General features: G+C 43.9%; 1 protein-coding gene and 1 pseudogene across 3 annotated transcripts in view; one reads left to right on the top strand and one right to left on the bottom strand.

Annotated features, from left to right (window-relative positions):
- Positions 1-19,262, bottom strand: part of LOC109439082 (HLA class II histocompatibility antigen, DQ beta 1 chain-like) — a 185,880-nt pseudogene that overhangs the window by 37,485 nt on the left and 129,133 nt on the right. The window lies entirely within an intron of this gene.
- The window catches only part of LOC109440476 (patr class I histocompatibility antigen, A-2 alpha chain-like), a 78,432-nt gene continuing 77,349 nt past the window's right edge, over positions 18,180-19,262 (top strand). The window contains exons 1-2 of one of the 2 annotated variants that reach the window (XM_088795858.1): positions 18,180-18,456; positions 18,775-19,059. In XM_088795858.1, coding sequence (XP_088651984.1) covers positions 18,384-18,456; positions 18,775-19,059 — 358 coding nt within the window. In that variant the 5' untranslated portion in view covers positions 18,180-18,383. The remainder of the gene's footprint in view (positions 18,457-18,774; positions 19,060-19,262) is intronic. The other variant, XM_088795859.1, reaches the window with a different exon arrangement.

Genomic DNA, 19,262 nt, shown 5'->3' with positions numbered 1-19,262 from the left:
GGAGCCTGATGCTCCAACCACCTGAGCCATCAGGCTGTCCTCAAATCAGCGATTTAAAACATAAGGTAATTGAAAACATCCAAACAGGACTGCAAAAAGATTAAAAAAAAAAAAAAAAATCCAAAAAAATAAGGAGAGTTTAAGGGGCCTCTGGGACAACATCAAGCATACCAATACTCGCATTATAGGGGTATCTGAAGGAGAAAAGAGAGAGGAAGGAATAAAAAACCTATTTGAAGAATAATGATGGAAAACTTCCCTCACCTGGCAAAGGAAATAAATACATAAGCCCAGGAAGCATAGAGAGTCTCAAACAAAATGAACCCAAAGATGCCCATTCAAAGACACATCATAATTAAAATACCAAAGGTTAAACACCAAGAAAGAATCTTAAAAGCAGCAAGAGAAAAGCACTTAGTTACCTACAAAGGCGCGCCCATAAGACTGTCAGCTGATTTCTCAAGAGAAACTTTGTAGGCCAGAGGGGGCAGTTAACATTTAAAGCAGAGGTGTTCAAACTTTTTTCAATGTTTTTCACCAAGGGCCATATGTGATAAAACACACAAACAGCCAGGCCACTCACTCGAGGTGAAGTACGTATTGCCTCACCTGGTTTATTTAAGTAAACTAAATATAGTTTTGGAATTTGCTGCAGGCCAATTAAAAATGGATTGTGGGCCGCAGTTGGCCCATGGGCCGCAATTTGGACACCCCTGATTTAAAGTGATGAAAAGCAATGACTTACAACCAGGATTACTCTACCTAGCAAGGCTATCATTTAAAATAGAAGGACAGATAAAGAGCTTCCCAAACAAGGAAAAGCAAAAAGGAGTTTATCACCACCCTACCAGTGTTACAAGGAATCTTAAAGGGACTTCTTTAAGAAATGATGATGATGATGCAATAATGATATATCAGCAATTACTTTCCATGTAAATGGATTAAATGCTTCAATCAAAAGATAGGGTGGCTGAATGGATAAGAAAACAAGACTCTTGCGTACGCTGCCTACAGGGAATTCACTTCAGATTGAAACACACACACAGACTGAAAGTAAAGGGATGGAAAAGGTATTTCATGATAAACAAACAGAAAAGCTGATGTAGCAATACTTATACCAGACAAATAACACTTTAATACAAAGGCTATAACAAGGGACAAAGAAGGACCCAGTAATCCCACTTCAGGGTATTTATCTGAAGAAACCCAAAACACTACTTCAAGGGGATGTGTGCATCCATATGTTCATTGCAGCACTGTTTACAATGACCAAGATGTAGAGGCAGCCTGTGTGTTTGTCAATGGATGAGTGGATAAAGAGTAGGTGGTACATATATACAATGGAATATTGCTTGGCCAGGGAAGGGAATGGATTCTTGCCATCTGCAGTGGTATGGATGGAGCTGGAGGGTGCTGTGCTGACTGGAGTATATCAGACAGAGAAAGACAGATGCAATGTGATTTCACTTATATGTGGAATCTAAAGAACAAAACTAACAAAACAAAAACAAATTCATAGATACAGAAAACATTTTGATGGTTGCAAGATGGGAAGGGGGTTGAGGGGAGTGGGTGAAAATGGGGAAGAAATTAAGAGGTACAAACTAGTTGTTACAAAGTTGTCATCGGAATGTAGGGTATAACATAAGGAAATAATCAATATTGTAATAACTATGGTGTTAGATGGGTACTAGATTTTTTGCAGTAATAGATAGGAGGGGCTTGAGGGGCAGGGTGAAAAGGTGAAGGCATTAAAAAGAACAAATTGGTAGTTACAAAATAGTCATGGGGATATAAAGTAAATCATAGGGAATATAGTCAATAACATGGTAATAACTATGTATAGGGCCAAGTGGATACTAGACTGGTCAGGGAATCACTTCTTAAATTATATAAATTGTCTAACAACTATGCTGTACACCTGAAATTAACATAAAATTATATTGAATGTAAACCGTAGTTGAAAAATTTAGAAAGAGGGGAAAGGGGAAGAGGAATAAAAGGTTCAAATTTTCAGGTATAAAACAAATAAGACATAGGGATGTAGTGTACAGTATAGGAAATATAGTCAATACTATTGTGATACTGTAGTACAGTGTCAAATCGTTGTTGGATTTATCATGGTGATCACTTCTTTAGGTATATAAATGTTGAATAACCATGATGTATCCCTGAAATTAATATAATGTTGTATATTAACTATACTTCAACAAAAATCTTTAAAAAATATGTTCAGACAAATAAAAATGGAAATACAGTGTTCCTAAATCTCTGGACCATAGCAAAAGCAATTCTAAGAGGAAAGTTTATAATGCTACAAGCCTATCTCAAGAAAGAAGAAAAATGTCGAATATTCAATCTAACCTTACACCTAAAGGATCTAATAAAAGAAGAACAAACAAAATCCAAAGTGACTAGAATAAAGTAATAAAGATCAGTGGAGTGGAAGTAAGTGAAACAGAAACCAAAAAACATTAGAAAATATCATTGAAACTAACAGCTAGTTCTCTGAAAAGATAAACACAGGTTATAAACCTATATACAGACTCATGAAGGAAAAGAGAGTGCACAAATTTTAAAATATAAGAAATGAAAGAGAAGTGAAAATAAAAATCATAAAAATACAAAGGATCATAAGAGAACACTGTAAACAACTATATGCCTACAAACCAGACAATCTAGAGGAAATGATTAAGTTCCTAGAAAGATACAATCTTCCAAAGCTGAATCAGGAAGAAACAGAAAATCTGAATAGACAAATTACTAGTAACAAAGCTGAATCATTAATTTTAAAACTCCCAACAAACAAAAGTCCCAGAAAAGATGGCTTCACAGGTGAATTCTGCCAAACATTCAAATAAGAATTAACACGTATACTTCTCAAACTATTCCAAAAAATTGAAGAGCAGGGAAAGCTTCCAAACTCATTCTATGAGGCCATAATTACTCTGATACCAAAACCAGACAAAGAAACTCCAGAGAGAGAGAGAGAGAGAGAGAGAGAGAAGGAAGGAAGGAAGGAAGGAAGGAAGGAAGGAAGGAAGGAAGGAAGGAAGGAAGGAAGGAAGGACGAAAAGAAGGGAAGGAGGGAGGAAGAAAGGAAGGGAAATGGAGGGAGGGAGGGAGGGAGGGAGGGAGGGAGGGAGGGAGGGAGGGAGGGAGGGAGGGAGGGAGGAAGAAAATTACAAACCAATATCCATGATGAACATAGATGCAAAAATCCTCAACAAAATATTAGCAAACTGAATGCAACAATACATTAAAAGTGTCATACAACGTGATCAAGTGGGATTTATCCCAAGGATTTTTAAATATTCAGAAATCAATGAGTGTGATAACCACATAAACAAAATAAAAGAAAAAATATGTAATCCTCTCAATAGATGAAGAAAAAACATTTGACAAGAACCAGCATCGATTTATGATAAAAACTCTCAGCAAAGTGGGAATAGAGGAAACATACCTCAACATAATAAGCACCATAAATGAGAATGACAAAGCCACAGGTAACATACTCAATAGTGAAAAGCCAGAAGCTTTTCCAATAAGATGAGAAACAAGACAAAGATGCCCACTATCATCGCTTTCATTCAACATAGCATTGGAGTCCTAGCCACAGCAAACAGACGAAAATAAATAAAAGCCATGCAAATTACAAAGGAAGAAGTAAAACTATTGGCAGGTTACATAATACTACCATGTTTCCCTGAAAATAAGACCTAGCCAGATAATCAGCTCTAATGCATCTTTTGGAGCAAAAATTAATATAAGACCTGGTCTTGTATTATATTATATTATATTATATTATATTATATTATATTATATTATATTATATTATATTATATTATATTGACCCAGTCTTTTATTATAGTAAAATAAGACTGGGTCTTACATTAATTTTTGCTCCAAAAGACACATTAGAGTTGATAGTCCAGCTAGTTCTTATTTTCAGGGGAACAAGGTATTGTATAGAAAACTCTAAAGATTCAACCAAAAACTATAAGAACTGATAAATTTATTTAGTAAAATTGCAGGATAAAAAATAAACACTCAGAAATCTATTACCTTTCCACACACTAATAACAAACCATTAGAGAAATTAACAAAACAATCCCATTTACAATCGCGTCAAAAAGAATAAGATACCAAGAAATAAATATAACCAAGGAGGTTATTTTTGTACTCTGAAAACTATAGCACATTGATAAAATAAATTAAAGAAGATGCAAATAAATGAAAATGATAAACTGTGCTCACAGACAGGAAAGATGAATATCATTAAAATGTCAATCCTGCTCAAAGCAACCTACAGATTCAGTGCAATCCCTATCAAAATACCAGTGGTATTTTTAACAGAACTAGAACAAACAATGCTAAAATTTATATGGAAGCACAAAAACTCCAAATAGCCATAGTGATCTTAAGAAAGAAAAACGATGTTGGAGGTATTACGTGCCATGATTTCAAACTACACTACAAAGCTATCGTAATCCAAACAGCATGATACCAGTGCAAAAACAGGCACATAGATCAATGGAACAGAACAGAGAGCCTAGAAACTAACCCACACTTAAATGTTTGATTAATCTACAACCAAGATGGCAAGATTATACAGTGGGGAAAAGACGGTCTCGTCAATAAATGGTGATGGAAACACTGGACAGGCACATGCAGAAAAATGAAACGGGACCACTTTCTTACAGCATGTACTAAAATAAACTCAAAATGGACCAAAGACTTGAATGTACAAGCTGAAACCATAAAACTCTTAAAAGACGCGGAGGCAGTAACTGCCTCTGAATGACATCGCACTTAGCAATATTGTTTTGGAGATGCTTCTAGGGAAAAGGCAACAAAGCAAAAATAAACAAAGGGGACTACATCAGACTAAAAAGCTTTTGCTGAAGAAAACCATCAACAAAATGAAAAGGCAACCTACTGAATGAGAGAAGGTATTTGGAAATAGTATATCTGATAAGGGGTTAATATCCAAAATATATAAGGAACTCATACAATTGAACATCAGGAAAACAAAACCCAATACAAAAAAAAAAAAAATGAACAGACAACCTGAATACACATTGTTCCAAAGAAGACATGGAGATGGCCAACAGGCATATGAATAGAGGCTCAATGTCACTAATTGTCGGGGAAATTCAAAGCAAAACCATAATGAGGTAGCACATCACACCTTTCAGAATGGACTTTACCAAAAAGACAACAAACAACAAGTGTTGGCGATGATGTAGAGAAAAGTGTGCCCTCGTGCACTCTTGGTGGGATTGCAGATTAGTGCAGCTACTATGGAAAACAGTATGGAGTTTCCTCAAAAAATTTAAGAATAAAATTACCATATAAACCAGAAATTCCACTTCTGGGTATTTATTCAAATGAATCAAAAACATTTATTCAAAAAGATATATGCACCCCTATGTTCATTGCAGCATTGCCTACAATACCCAAGATATAGAAGCAATGTTGGTATCCACTGATGAATGAATGAGTAAAGATGTGTTATGTACCTATATTCATATGTATACATATACATTTACACAATGGGATATTACTCTGTCACAAGAAAGAATGAAATCTTACTATTTTGATAACATGGATGGACCTGGAGAGTATTACGCTGAGCTACATAAGTCAGACAGAGAAAGAAAAATACTGTATGATTTCACTGGCATATGTGGAAACTAAAAAAAAAACAACAAAAGAAACAAACAAAACAAAACAGAAACAGACTCAGATACAGAGAAAAAAAACTGATGTTTGCCAGAGGAGAGGGGCAGGGAGTAGGTAAAAATGGTGAGGGGGATTAGGGAAGTACAAATTGCCGGTTATATAATAAGTCATGGGATGTGAAGTACAGCATCGGGAATATAGTCAACAATATCATAATAACTCTGTCTGGTGACAGATGGGTACTAGACTCACTGTGGTCATCACTTCGTAAGGTATGTAAATGCCAAACCACTGTATTGTACACCTGGAACTTATGGAATATTGTATGTCAACTATAACTTTAAAATACATTTTGAAAACAGATAAATAAATAATGTTTCTATAATATTTTGCCAAATTACTTGACAGTCACTTGCAAGCATCATGACCCCAGTCCCTAAACACTTCAGCATTCATCTCTTTATAAAAGAACATTTCTTCCTATCCATAATACAGTGGTACCTCAGTTTTTGAATGCAATCCGTTCCAGAAGACCCTCTGAGTTCTGAAAGTTTCGAAAACAGCCAACAGGTAGGCCTCAGGATCTTGCACTCAGCAGAAGCTGCGTGACATGTTTGACTTCTGAGGCGAGTTTGAAAATCGAAGTATTTACTTCCGGGTTTACCACATTCGTAAACCGAAATGTTCATCATGTTAGAAAACCGAGGTACTACTATATTATAACAATGGGGAAAAGAACTACAAGTCTCAAATATATTCAAATTTCAAGATCATGTAAAATTATCTTAATTATCCTCCCAAAAATAAATTTCTATCAGCTTTTGAAAAAAAATCATCTCTTATTTAGTAACACTTTTTAAATGTCTGCATAATCTTCCAGTGTGGATATGCACATGGGACTATTGGGACGAGGACCACAGCTCACTTAGGCATCTGTCCCCTCAGCAGGGCCTAAGAGGGGCCCCCGTGCAGGGTCACACCTAGTCCCTCAGAAATCTCTCTTAAAGCAGGTGTCAGGCAGACCTGAGAGGGGGTATGAGTGCACTCCTGCCCCACAAGGGCCCACAGTGAACCCATGGATGTCCTTTAATGCCCCTCCTCCCCCAGGGATTGCACCCCATCATCAGGGAGTCAAGAGTGTCCACACACTGGGACTAAGACGCAACCACCGCAAACCGTCTCATCTGCACCGACAGCCCGTGAGAGCCCAACCCCTGCTCCTGCCCTCCTGCATCTCTCACACTCACCCCCACCATCTGCCCTGACGCCACCAGGACTTGTCTCATTATGTCCTTTCCCTGTTTGTCTCAGTCACACCTGGTCCCCCCAACTTCCTGCACACTCATCTCCACAGCTCTGCAGACCCCTATCCCTTCTCCTCTCACACCCCCTCCCCACCCCTGAGACCTTCCCACTGAGTCCCCGAGCTCTCAGCCCAGCATCAGCCAAATCCCCAGAGTCCTGTGTCAAGAGGTTCCTTCACCTCGCAGCTCTGACAGAAGCCTGGGCCTCCCCGAGGACACGGCTCCCCATAAAGTCCTCCCCCACGGTGGTGTACCTCTCCTTCCATAGGTACCTCGCACCCCATGTTCCTCTCTTCCCTAAACGTTTTCTTACGTGAACCTTCTGTACTCAGATTACGGCCCCCACTCCCCTCACTGTAGCTATTCCCTGTGAACCCCAGGTCACTCCCCCATTGTTGACTCTTTTAGCTTCTGACCCACCGTGACCCTCCCCAGCAGAGTTACATGTTTCCCTAAAAATAAGACCTAGCTGCACAATCAGCTCTAATGCGTCTTTTGGAGCAAAAATTAAAATAAGACCCAGTATTGTATTGTATTGTATTATATTATATTATATTATATTATATTATATTATATTATATTATATTATACTATACTATTCTATACTATACTATACTATACTATACTATACTATACTATACTATACTATACTATACTATACTATATTATATTATATTATATTATTATATCATATTATACCCGCTCTTATATTATAGTAAAATAAGACCGGGTCTTATATTAATTTTTGCCCCAAAAGACAGATTAGAACTGATTGTCTGGCTAGGTCTTATTTTCAGGGAAACACGGTATCTCCTTGATCCTCATTGATTTCAGCATAAGCAGAGCTGAGAGGCTGAAGAGTGGTCCCCAAAGATGTCCAGCCCTCATACTTGGAAAATGAATTGCCTCAGTGGCCAAAGGGATTTGGGTGATGTAATTAAGGGTAAGGACCTTAAAATAGAGACACTACCCTGTACTACTCAGGTGGGTCCAGTCACATCACACAAACCATTAAAAGCAGAGAAGTTTCTCAATGGAGTCAGAGAGGCTGCAGCAGAGACGCAGCCGAGGAGAAGTCAGCGAGGTTCCAAGTGGGGGAAGGACTGGCTGCTGTAAGGACTTTGTTCCAGGACCAAACAGGTCCTCTGGGAGCTCAGGGTGGCTCCAGCTGGCAGCCTGCAAGGAAATGGGGGCCTCAGTCCTACGTCTGCAAGAAACAATTCAGACATCAAATTTGTGAACTTGGCACTGGATTCTCCCAGCGCCCCCAGTAAGGAACAGAGACCTGCCAACACCTTGATCTTAGCCCAGTGAGAGCATGTGGGACTTGGAGCCCACACCCTGTGAGGTAATCAGTGGGTGCTGTCTAAAGCAGTAGGACCCCACCCAGCAGAGGGGATGCTCCCAGTCCCTGGCTTCTCACTTCCCTGAGCTCCTCTCCTCCGTGACCTTCTGCTCTGCTCTCCCTGGGCCCCACGCCCTTGTCATCCCCTTGTCACTGCTGACCTTGTCACTGCCGACAGCCCAGCCCTTCCACAGTCTCCATTCCATGCTCCCCACTCTCTGCCACCATCTGTCCTGCTCATCCCCTTGCAGGGTGGCCTAAGCCCTGGAAACACTGACATGATGATTTTGTCCTATGTTTTAATGTAACACCAGCAAACCATTCATCACAAATGTGCCTGTTTATGGTATTGGCAGATGAACAGACACACAGACCAATGGAATAGAATTGAGAACCCGGAAATAAAAACACATATATATGGGCAGATTGTTTTCGACAAAGGAGCCAAAAGCATTCAATGGAGAAAAGAAAGCCTCTTCAATAAATGGTGCTGGGAAAATTGGAAAGCCACATGTGAAAGAATGAAACTAGACTGCTATGTGTCATCATACACCAAAATAAACTCAAAATGGATCAAAGACCTAAACATAAGACCTGAAACAATAAGTTACATAGAAGAAAGCGTAGGTACTAAACTTATGGACCTTGGCTTCAGAGAGGATTTTATGAACTTGACCTCAAAGGCAAGGGAAGTAAAAGCAAAAATGAATAAATGGGACTACATCAAACTGAAAAGCTTCTGCACAGCAAAAGAAACCAACAATAAAACAGAGGCCACCAACAGAATGGGAGAAGATATTTGGAAACACCTCTGATAAAGGGCTAACATCTAAAATGTATAAAGAACTCATACAACACTCAACAACAACAACAACAAAACAAACAATCCAATTAAAAACTGGGCAGAGTGTCGCGTCCAGTGCAACACTGGCAGTGAGGGTGCGAGAAGGGGCGGCTTGGGTTAAGTTTTTAAGAAAGAAACAAACAGAGACTTAATGTAGTTAAATCTCTCCGAAGGCCGGGGGACCCAGCAGTCTCAGAGGACTGGAGCCCAGAATAAGGCCGACTGGAGGTTTTACTGATAGGTATACAAATGCAAGAAAGTAACATTGTTTCTTACACGGTCTGTGAGACTCATACCTCAGAGCAGAAAAAACGTTTATTTCAATCACCCTTTGTCTGTTAACAGCCGAAGCACAAGGTCCCCTGATGTCTTAATTAAGGTATGTACCTTTCCAGGGACAAGTCTCTCATATTGTAACAGCTCCGTTGAGATAAGTAGAGAGAACTGGTCTTCATTGTTCTCATGACTTCTCACAATCAGGTGCGAGAAGAAAGCCAGAGCCAGCAATGGCTTTTCCTGGGGGTGGGGGGGGGAGGCAAGGCCCCTTCCCATATTTTTCTAAGGCATCACATCGGGGGTCTCCATTCGGTTCTGTCTCCACTCAGTTCTGCCTGACTTGTGTTGTGTCTCCCGTGAGATATCTTACCTGTCTTTGGCTGCAAACCATCTTTTGGAGACCAGATAGAGACATGAGGTGTAAACACAAGGATGGAACAGAGTCCCAGAAAGGCACAGTGTCACAGACTCTTCTTTCCTTAAGGAAAGACATGCGGGGACAATCAGCTAGGCTGTTATGTGACTACAGCAGAGGACCTGAACTGACACTTCTCCCAAAAAGACATAAAAATGGACAACACATACATGAAAAAAATGCACACTTCACTAGCTATTAGGGAAATGAAAATCAAAACCACAATGAAATGCCACCTCACACCTGTCAGAATGTTGGAGAGGCTGTGGAGAAAAAGTAACCCTCATACATGTTGATGGGAATGTAAACTGGTGCAGCTGCTATGGAAAACCGTATGGAGGTTCCTCAAAAAATTAAGACTAAAATTACCATATAACCCAGCAATCCCTCTCCTGGGTATCTACACAAATAAATCTGAAAACATTTACCCATAAAGACATATGTGCTCCAATGTTCATTGCAGCATTATTCACAGTGGTCAAGACGTGGAAAAAACCAAAGTGTCCTTTGATAGGTGACTGGATAAAGAAGATGAGGCATAGATACACAATGGAATACTACTCTGCCATAAGATGAAACACTACCATTTGCAACAATGTAAATGGATCTTGAGATTATCATGCTAAGCGAAATAAGTCAGACAGAAAAAGTCGAGAAGCATATGACTTCACTAACATGTGGGATACAACACTGAAAGCAACAAATGAACAAGTAAACAAACAAAAACTCATAGACACAGACAGTAGTTTAGCGGTTACCAGAGAGTAAGGGGGCAGGGGGGTGGGAGATGAGGGTAAAGGGGGATCGAATACATGATGGAGGAAGGAGAACTGACTCTTTGTGGTGAACACACAATGTGATATATAGATGATGTATTTCAGAATTGCACACTTGAAAACTATATAATTTTACTAATCAATGTAAAAATGTAATGAAAAACAATTATAAAAGCCCACAAATGTGCCTGTTTCCCAAGCCTGGGGTCCACCCCGTAGCACATGAATTCCAACAATGCTTAAGCCCATTGGGATCCCACTTTGTTGATCCTGCCATCTTTTCACCGTTGCTCACCCCTCGATGTCCTCTCCTCCCTCCTCACTCATTTGAAATTCCATGATAAGTAATTTCAATCCCTCCCTTGCCTCTCACTTGCTTTGTCACCCTTGCATGGAAAGACAACACAGCTGGTGAATTTGGCTTCTGTCTGTCCTGCACCTGCCCCCTTGCAGCTTCAGGAGGCTGAGAACGACTCAAAGCCACGCTGACCATTGTCACTTCAATGTCATGACCCAAACCACAGGGGAGCCCACACAGCTCCCAGCTATCACCCTGTCCTTGCACGTTCCGTCTGTGCTGTGGAGGGCATGGCCTTCCTCCAGAGCCCAGGGGCCGGCACTGTGCTTCTCCCACTGGGCCTGGTTGAGCCCCATGCTGCATCCCCTCCCACAACTGATACCTCGAACAGCACGGGGGCTGTTGGATGGTGGTGATGCACCAGGGCCTGGAGCTGCTGCAGTGTCCTTCCAGGTCCAGGTCCCACTCAAAGCTGGCATCCTTCTATGTCACCCAGAGTGTGGGCCCAACAATGTACCAGGTGTGGAATGTGTGTATGAGAACCCACAGGGCCGACCAGGCAGCGTGCTTCCTTCTCTGCAGCGAGGGAGGCAGGATGCAGCAGTGTCTTCCTGTAGAGGGGATATGGCTGCATGGCCCTCCCTGCTGGGCCTCTAGGCCTGAACTGAGGCGGCCACTCCCTGCGTCTCTGCAAGGTTCAATTCCACATCTTTAGTGCCCGTGTTACCAAGGCGTCCTGTCCATCTCTTGCTCACACATCCCAATCTGCATGACGCTGTCAGTGATGTGAGCTACAGTTGACACTTGAACAACGGGGTTTGAACTGTGTGGGTCCCCTTGTAAGTGTCAGCGTTAGACCAATACCAGGCCCTTATTTGGTCCTATTTCTTTAGGCGACAAACTAGCCACCAAGTAACAAGCTGACTACAGGGAGCCCTTCCACCCATGAGGGTCATCCCCACAAGGACAGACACCTATGCCATGTGTGGGTTTTCCTTTCCTGTCCCCAGAACATCAGTGGCACCACCACCTGGGGGCTTTGAAACCCCTGACCCAGTCTTGGAACAGCTCTCGGCACAGCATCCGACCGGGGGACCCACTTCACAAGAAGGAGGTGCAGGCCGGGCCGTGACCGTGGGGTCCACTGGTCATGTCACATCTGCACCACCTGGGGGCTGCTGGCCACACAGAACACTGGGCAGACCTCCTGAAGGTGCCAGTGAAGTGCCAGCTTTGAGGACACGCCCTGAAGGGAGGGGGTGACATCTTCCAGGACGCAGAGTATTTACTGAATCAGAGACTTCTGTGTGCTGAGTTCTCAACAGGAAGAGAACGTGGGTCCAGGACCACGGGGTGGAAGCAGGTGTGGCCCCAGTCACCATCGCTTAGAATCACCCCCCCCCCCCACCCTGGAGGATGTGGCACTTCCTGTCTGCACAACTCTGGGCTCTCAAGAGCAGGAGGTCCAGGTGCCCAAAGTGGGGGGCAGTCTTACAAGGGGACATGACAAAGGTGTCACTGAACTTACATTATGTTTGTCACCAGGGAAGTTGGACACCATGTGCCTAGGGAAAAGCAAGTGAGAAGACAAGTCCCCTCTTCTTGAGCCAGGAGTAACGGACCCTGATCCACAAGGGGTGGGGCTGCTGTCACATAATGTGGGCAGGAGGAGTATGTAGGGACCTGGGTGATACCCTGGGCACCTTGTAGCTCCCTCTCGTTCCCTGTAACTGTGAAGGGACACATACAGCAAAGGAGTCTGAGAAGGCTTTGAGTTCCAAGGGCCCAGGCCCCTGAGTAGGAAGGTTTGTGTCACATCCCCCAGGTAAGCCACCAGGGTCCCCACTCCTGTGCCCTGAAATCCATGGCAGCTTTTGTGCAGAGGCCCTGCTGCCCAGGGGCTGTTCCCAGACAATGACTGCTCACAGGAGGGACACTGAGGCAGGCCATTCCCGGGACACAGAGGCTCCTCTGATGGCCGGTGTGGCTCGAGCACTCGCCTAGGGCCTGGCTCCACTTCACTTAGATTGCCCGGCAGGGACCTGAGATACGGCTGATGAACCTTCTCCTCTGACCATCAGACTGGCGTCCCCGTCTGCTGGCTCTCCTGGTATTTTCTGGCTCCTTCTCCATAGTCTCCAACATGTTTCTCCTGATAACATACTGCTGAGTTTAATCCCATCTTGGGATCTGCTTCTTGGGGGACCCCGAGTAACAAAATCATTTTCATCAGTATACCAACAACCTATTACTTATTCCATCTTGTAAAATCCTTCTCTTCGCCCAGCTTCTCTCACCAGCATCTGCTCCCTTTCGCTTGTCTTTGTATTATCTCTTTGAGGTAACATGTTTATTGCTTTAAGCCACTAGATTTTGGTGTAGTTTGTTGCACAGCAAGAGATAACTAATAAAGTTCTCTTAAGTTTCTATGAGTCTCCATCCCTATTTCCTTGCACTTTGAAAATGTTATCTGCACTCGCTGTTTCCAATTCCTCTCTGCCTGTTCTCTCTTTTATTCTCTTGTGTCGTTTCTCCTTTCTTCCTTCTTTCCTTCCCTCCTTCCTGTATTCTCATTATCAGGTATCTCAAACATACAAAATAATACTATGCGGTTATGCTGAAAGGAAGCATTGTCTGGGTGCATGTGTTAACAATGACAGAATATGGAATAAGTGGAAAGAAAAGAAAGTAACTAATTGTCTGAAAAGAAAATGCCTGGGTGATTCCGCAACCAAGAAACTGACCTCCAACTCTTAATTCCTCTCCTTAAGCTGAGTGTGGTTTATTTTCAGAACAGACACATCAGCAACATGAAGCCTTTCCTGGTGAAAGTTTAAATTGGCACAAGCACTTCAGAAACCAAATGCACATCATCTTATCTCCTGTGCTTAAAGCTCACACCCCTACCCAGCCTTCCCTCCTGACCGTCTTCTCCGGGGAATTCCTTGCCTGTGCCCAGGAGACAAGCACACTCATGTTTACAGCAACTGGGACAACCACGTGTGCATCAGCCGGGAAACAGAGAAAGTGTGGTGTCATCATGAAATGTAAGACTTCAGCACTGAAAACAAATGAAGGACAGCCTCACACGTGGGGGTAACTCCCTACGTAATGCTGAGTCTCAGAAGGGTCCATGCAGTGAGTTCACTGGACAGGAAGTTCAAAAACGGGCAAAAGTAAATAATATTTGGTTTGGGGATATATACACTTATTGTAAAACCTTTAGAGAATCTCCAGGGAATAGTAAACACAAGATTCAAGATAGAGGTTCCATCTGAAGGACAGGATGGGGGACACGGCCACAGAGGCTTCTTCACAGGTTCCGTTTCTGACACCAGTGGTGTGCGCCCAGGTAATTACTTGATCATAATTCCTAAACTGACATTTCTCAAACTGTGACTTATGAAGCATTCTTGATTAATTTTTAAATAAGGAAATAGAAAAGGAAATACCAGTTTATTGCAATGATCCTTAGAAAGAACCACCCACCTTGGAACAATCTACAGCCAATTGTTATGAGCCATGTCAGAGAGACGGCCGGGGTGTCACAGGAAACAGCTTTGGCTAGAAATGGGTCATGTGATCACTGGCATCTCTATAGATTTTCTGGGACACAATGTTCAGTGTGACGTACAAGGGAATTCTACCTGTGAAGGATTTGATGTGTTACATTTAACCTCACATACAACTGAATTAACTACTTTTACAGAATGGAAATGCACATTGTTGATAAATGTGAGTTAAACTGGAAAACGCTAAAGTGGAAACCACTGATAGAATAGAGAGTATGAATGGAAGATACAACAGAGCTGCTTTGAAACTAACTTCAGCGTCACATATCAACAGTGCTTTTTAGAATCACGTTGGTGTCTAAATCACGTCTACCAAATCTCAAAAACACAGTGAAAGATGTGACATTTATTCTAGGATGCCAACAAGACAGCCATTTTTGGAACACTTTGTCCCTAAATTGGCATTAACCATCACAGCCCAATGTATCACACCAAAATTGTTGTCAGGACGCCAAGCTAAGTGTATAGACTGAGACAGGGGATTCACATTTCCCTAACATTTTAAAAAGTGACTTCGTTAGGCAAATATCTTTGAAGATGAGGTTGAGTAAGAAAATTGGCATTGTAGCCAATATTTCTGACATTCTTAATGAAATAAATGTGAAAATTCTAAGAAAAAGCAAAGACAGTTATTGTAAAGGCATTAATGTCATGGCGCTCAGGCTTTAAACTGTGTGATCAGCTACTATATGTTCTCAACTTTGCTGCCAGTTATTGTAGGGAACTTTGTTATTAACGGCATCTGCAATAAAATCTTACAAATATTGTTGTATCTCCTTTCTCTGTCTCAAACTTTTAATCACTACATTCTAAAAGTGAAATTTTAGGCATTAAAGAAATTAATCAGATAAAAGAAGCATTTGATTTATACAATCCTCAAACAATATTTAACTATAATTTTTATTTTTATGTGTATGTAAATTCTGACACTCCTCCCTTCCAGAGGTGGAGTAATTCCTTCTCTCTTGAGTGTGGGCTGGACTTAATGACTCACTTCTCATCAGGCTGATGTAACCTGTATGACTCTGAGTCTAGGACATAAAACACTGCAGTTTCCATCTTGGCTTCTCTCTCTCTCTCTCTCTCTCTCTCTCTCTCTCTCTCTCTCTCTCATCACTGCTATAGGGGAAGCCAACTACCTAGACATTTGCTGCTTTATGCCAAAGTCCACACAGCAAAGAACTGAGGCCTCCTGGGACCATCCAGGAAGGAAATGAGGCCCCTTCCAACAGCCCTATGACTGAGCCGTGTTTCATGCGCGTCCTCCAGCCCCAGTCAAGCCTTCAGATGAGGCAGCCCTGGCTGACAACTTGACTGCAACCTTGGGAAAGGCCCTGAGCCAGAAGCTTCAGGGAAACCTCTCCTGGATTCCTGACCCTGGGAAACTGTGGGAGATAATATACATTTGCTGTTTTGAGCTGCTAACTTTTGGGTAATTTGTTACGCTACAGTACATGAGAAATACAGCATCCAAAGAGAGAATGAATTATTGCACTTTTTCATTTGCTCTAAATTAATTATAAGATATTAAACATGTCATTTGTTTTTAAGATTTAAGAATTTCCTGGGCTAATAGACAGGATGCATTTTATTACCATTCACAACAATCTATTAACTTGAACTTCATTTCCAACTGTGACCAAAATAAACACAAACGGAACAGCAGGCCATCCTAGGCTGATTCTGTGATGGTCCCTAATAACAACCCTGACTATTCACCTTCCCCTCATTATTTAATCAAACATTAATATAGGTGCTGGGAAGGGATTCTGCAGATGTAACTAAGGTCTCAAATCAGCTGACCTTAAGACATGGGGACTATCCATGGGGAATGTCCTAATCAGGTGAGGACTGACTGGGGTTTCCCCTTCCCCAAAGATTCCAAATGAGAGGCATTCAGTGTGTGAGGCCTTTTCTCTACTGGGGACATTGAAAATGGAGGGCCACATGGCAAAGACTGCTGGTGGACACTAGGGATTGGGACAGCACCCCCCTCGCTGACAGTTGTCAAGGAAACAGGGACCTTAGACCTACAACTGGAAAAATGGAATTCTGCTCACAGCTCTCTGTGAGCTTGGAGGAAGATCCTGAGCTCAGGATGAGCTCACAGCTTTGTGACACCCTGAGCAGAGATCCCATCCACACCGGGCCTGGATTTCTAAGGAACTGTGAGCAAATAAGTGGGTATTGTTTTGAGCCACTAAGTTATGGTAATTTCTTACGCAGCAATAGAAAACTAACACACAGGCTCAACTGTGCAACAAATAAGCACACAGCATTTTTTCCACTGGAATGAATTTATAAACTGATATGCCCACTAGTTTATAATAAAACATTTTCTAACTTTCTTTGTATTTTAAGTGATATAAATTTTCATTCATTCATTCAACAAATAATTTACTGCCCACTATCTATAAGGAATAGCTTCATATGCCTGGGATACAACTTTGACATAAACAGCCCAAAGCCCGTGTGCTCATGTGCCTGACATTCTACAAGCTTCCCAGAGTGAGACGGAGCCACTGGAGTGATTTTAGTGAAGAAATGACACAGCCTCACTGACATTAGCAGGATTGCCAGTCCCTGTGGGGAGAACAGTCCTTGGCTGGCAGGTGAGGTGGTGGCACTAGTGCCACAATCAGGAGTGAGAGGGTGGTGGGGACTAAGCGGGGAAGAGGGCCTGAGGGGTGAGAGACAGAGAAGGGCTGGAGAAGCAGGGGGAGGGAAAGAGGCAGAGGTGAAGAATCCTAAAGCAGTGGAACTCTCAGGTTGAAGTAAATTGTGTTATAGATCTTTAGTAAATTATCTAGGACCCAGCAGGGTGCTCTGTGGAGCTGCCTAAAAACTAATCACCTCCTTACGCTAATCAGTTTAAAAATAATGTGTCCCAATAAAATATGCACACTGCTGAGATGTGAATTATTCATAAACATAGGCAACACAGGAGCCCTGGTGAAGGACGTTTTAACTGCTTTGAACACTTGCAGCTTTGAGGTTGTCCATGCTCCTTGTTGAAATACACAGTAACAAATTGCTTTCAGTGCTTCTTTGTATTGAGGAGGCGTGGACTCAACAGACAAACTCAGGGCTGTGGAAGGAAGATCATTTTACAATAGAAACATCCGCAGTCACAGGTGCACCTTCTGGGAAAGTGAGACTTAGGAGCTTTGAGAGTCTGGCTGTAGCGCTGTTTACACACATTTCTGCACCAAGGGGGACAAATCACGGTTTTACAGATTAGCTTCCTGGTGATCAGGGGTTTCCAAGCTTGTTCCCACTGTGGTTAATAAACAACAAGGAGACTGGTCTCTATGAGAATCTCTAGCTGGTGTTTTCAGACACAACTTCTCCAGGATTAAAGAGAAAAGCCCTGTCCTTCCTCTATTCCCAGGGCGAGCTCACTCTGTGGCACCAAGTTCCCTGGGTGTGTTTCTTCCAGAATAGTCCAGGGGGAGAGGTAAAGGGTGGGAGGCTGGGCGTCCATTTCAGGAAGAGGGATTCCGGAAAGAGAAGAGGAGGAAAAGGGGATGAACCCAGCTGGGTTTCCTCAGACAGCCCCTGGGTCAGGACTCAGGGTGACAGTGTGACACAGAGCGCTCGGAGCAGGAGGAGGGGTCAGGGCAGAGCCCCAGGTCCCCTGAGGGTGGAGCCTGGAGCGGGAAGCTCAGTGTTGGGGAGTCCCCATCTCCCCGCGGTTTCACTTCTCACATCTCTGTCGGGTCCTTCTGTCTGGAAACTCAGGGAGCAGCCCCAATTCTCACTCCCATCGCGTGTCGGGTTTCTAGAGAAGCCAATCAGTGTCACCGCCTTTCCGGTTATAAAGCCTCCATGGACCCGCCCGCTCGCAGATTGTACCCAGACCCCGGGGATGCGCATCATGGGCCCCCGAACCCTCCTCCTGCTGTTCTCGGGGACCCTGGCCCTGACGGGGACCCGGGCGGGTAAGTGCGGGGTCGGGAGGGAATGGTCTCCGCGGGGAGAAAGGGAGGGGACCTCCCGGTGGGGACGCAGGATCCCGGGGAAGACGTGTCCCCACCGCCGGGCCCAGACCACAGACCCCCCGGCCCCGCCCCTCCCTGACCCCGCCCCGTGTCCCGCCCACTCCGGTCGCCCACTCGGGTCTCCAGTCCCCTCCCCTCTCCGTCCCTCCTTCTTCCGTCTCCCGGGCCCCCTGCCCCCTCCGGTCCATCGCCCTCGGACCTGGACCGGCGCCGGGAGGAGGGTCGCCTGGGTCTCAGCCCATCCATCCCCGTCCCCAGGCTCCCACTCCCTGAGGTGTTTCGGAACCACCTGGTCCCGGCCCGGCCGCGGGGAGCCCCGCTTTATCGCCTTCGTCTACGTGGACGACACGCAGTTGATGCGGTTCGACGGCAACGCAGCGAGTCCAAAGATGGAGCCGCGGGCAGCGTGGATGGAGGAGCCGTGGGTGGAGCAGGAGCTGCCGGGCTTCTGGGACCGGCAGACAGGACAAGCCAAGTTCTTCCAAAAGACTTTGCGAGCGGACCTGCAGAGCGCGCTGGAAAACCACAACCAGAGCGAGGCCGGTGAGCGACGCACGCCCGGGTCACGATCACGACCCCCATGGACCAGCCGGGTTCTCCCCGAGTCTCCGGATCCCGGCTTCACCCCGAGGCTGTGGGACCCCCCGCCCGGCCCCTCCACCCGGGAAGAGCCCGCGGGGACTTGAACCCATTTCATTTTCAGTTCAGGCTCCAGCCCTGCGGGGTGGGATGGGCGGGGTTAAAGG

The sequence above is a fragment of the Rhinolophus sinicus genome, chromosome 2, assembly GCF_057876585.1.
Source record: "Rhinolophus sinicus isolate RSI-liver-muscle chromosome 2, RSI-T2T, whole genome shotgun sequence".
Taxonomy (NCBI): domain Eukaryota; kingdom Metazoa; phylum Chordata; class Mammalia; order Chiroptera; family Rhinolophidae; genus Rhinolophus; species Rhinolophus sinicus.
The sequence above is the reverse complement of the archived record's forward strand: the minus strand, read 5'-3'. Positions and strand labels throughout refer to the sequence as shown.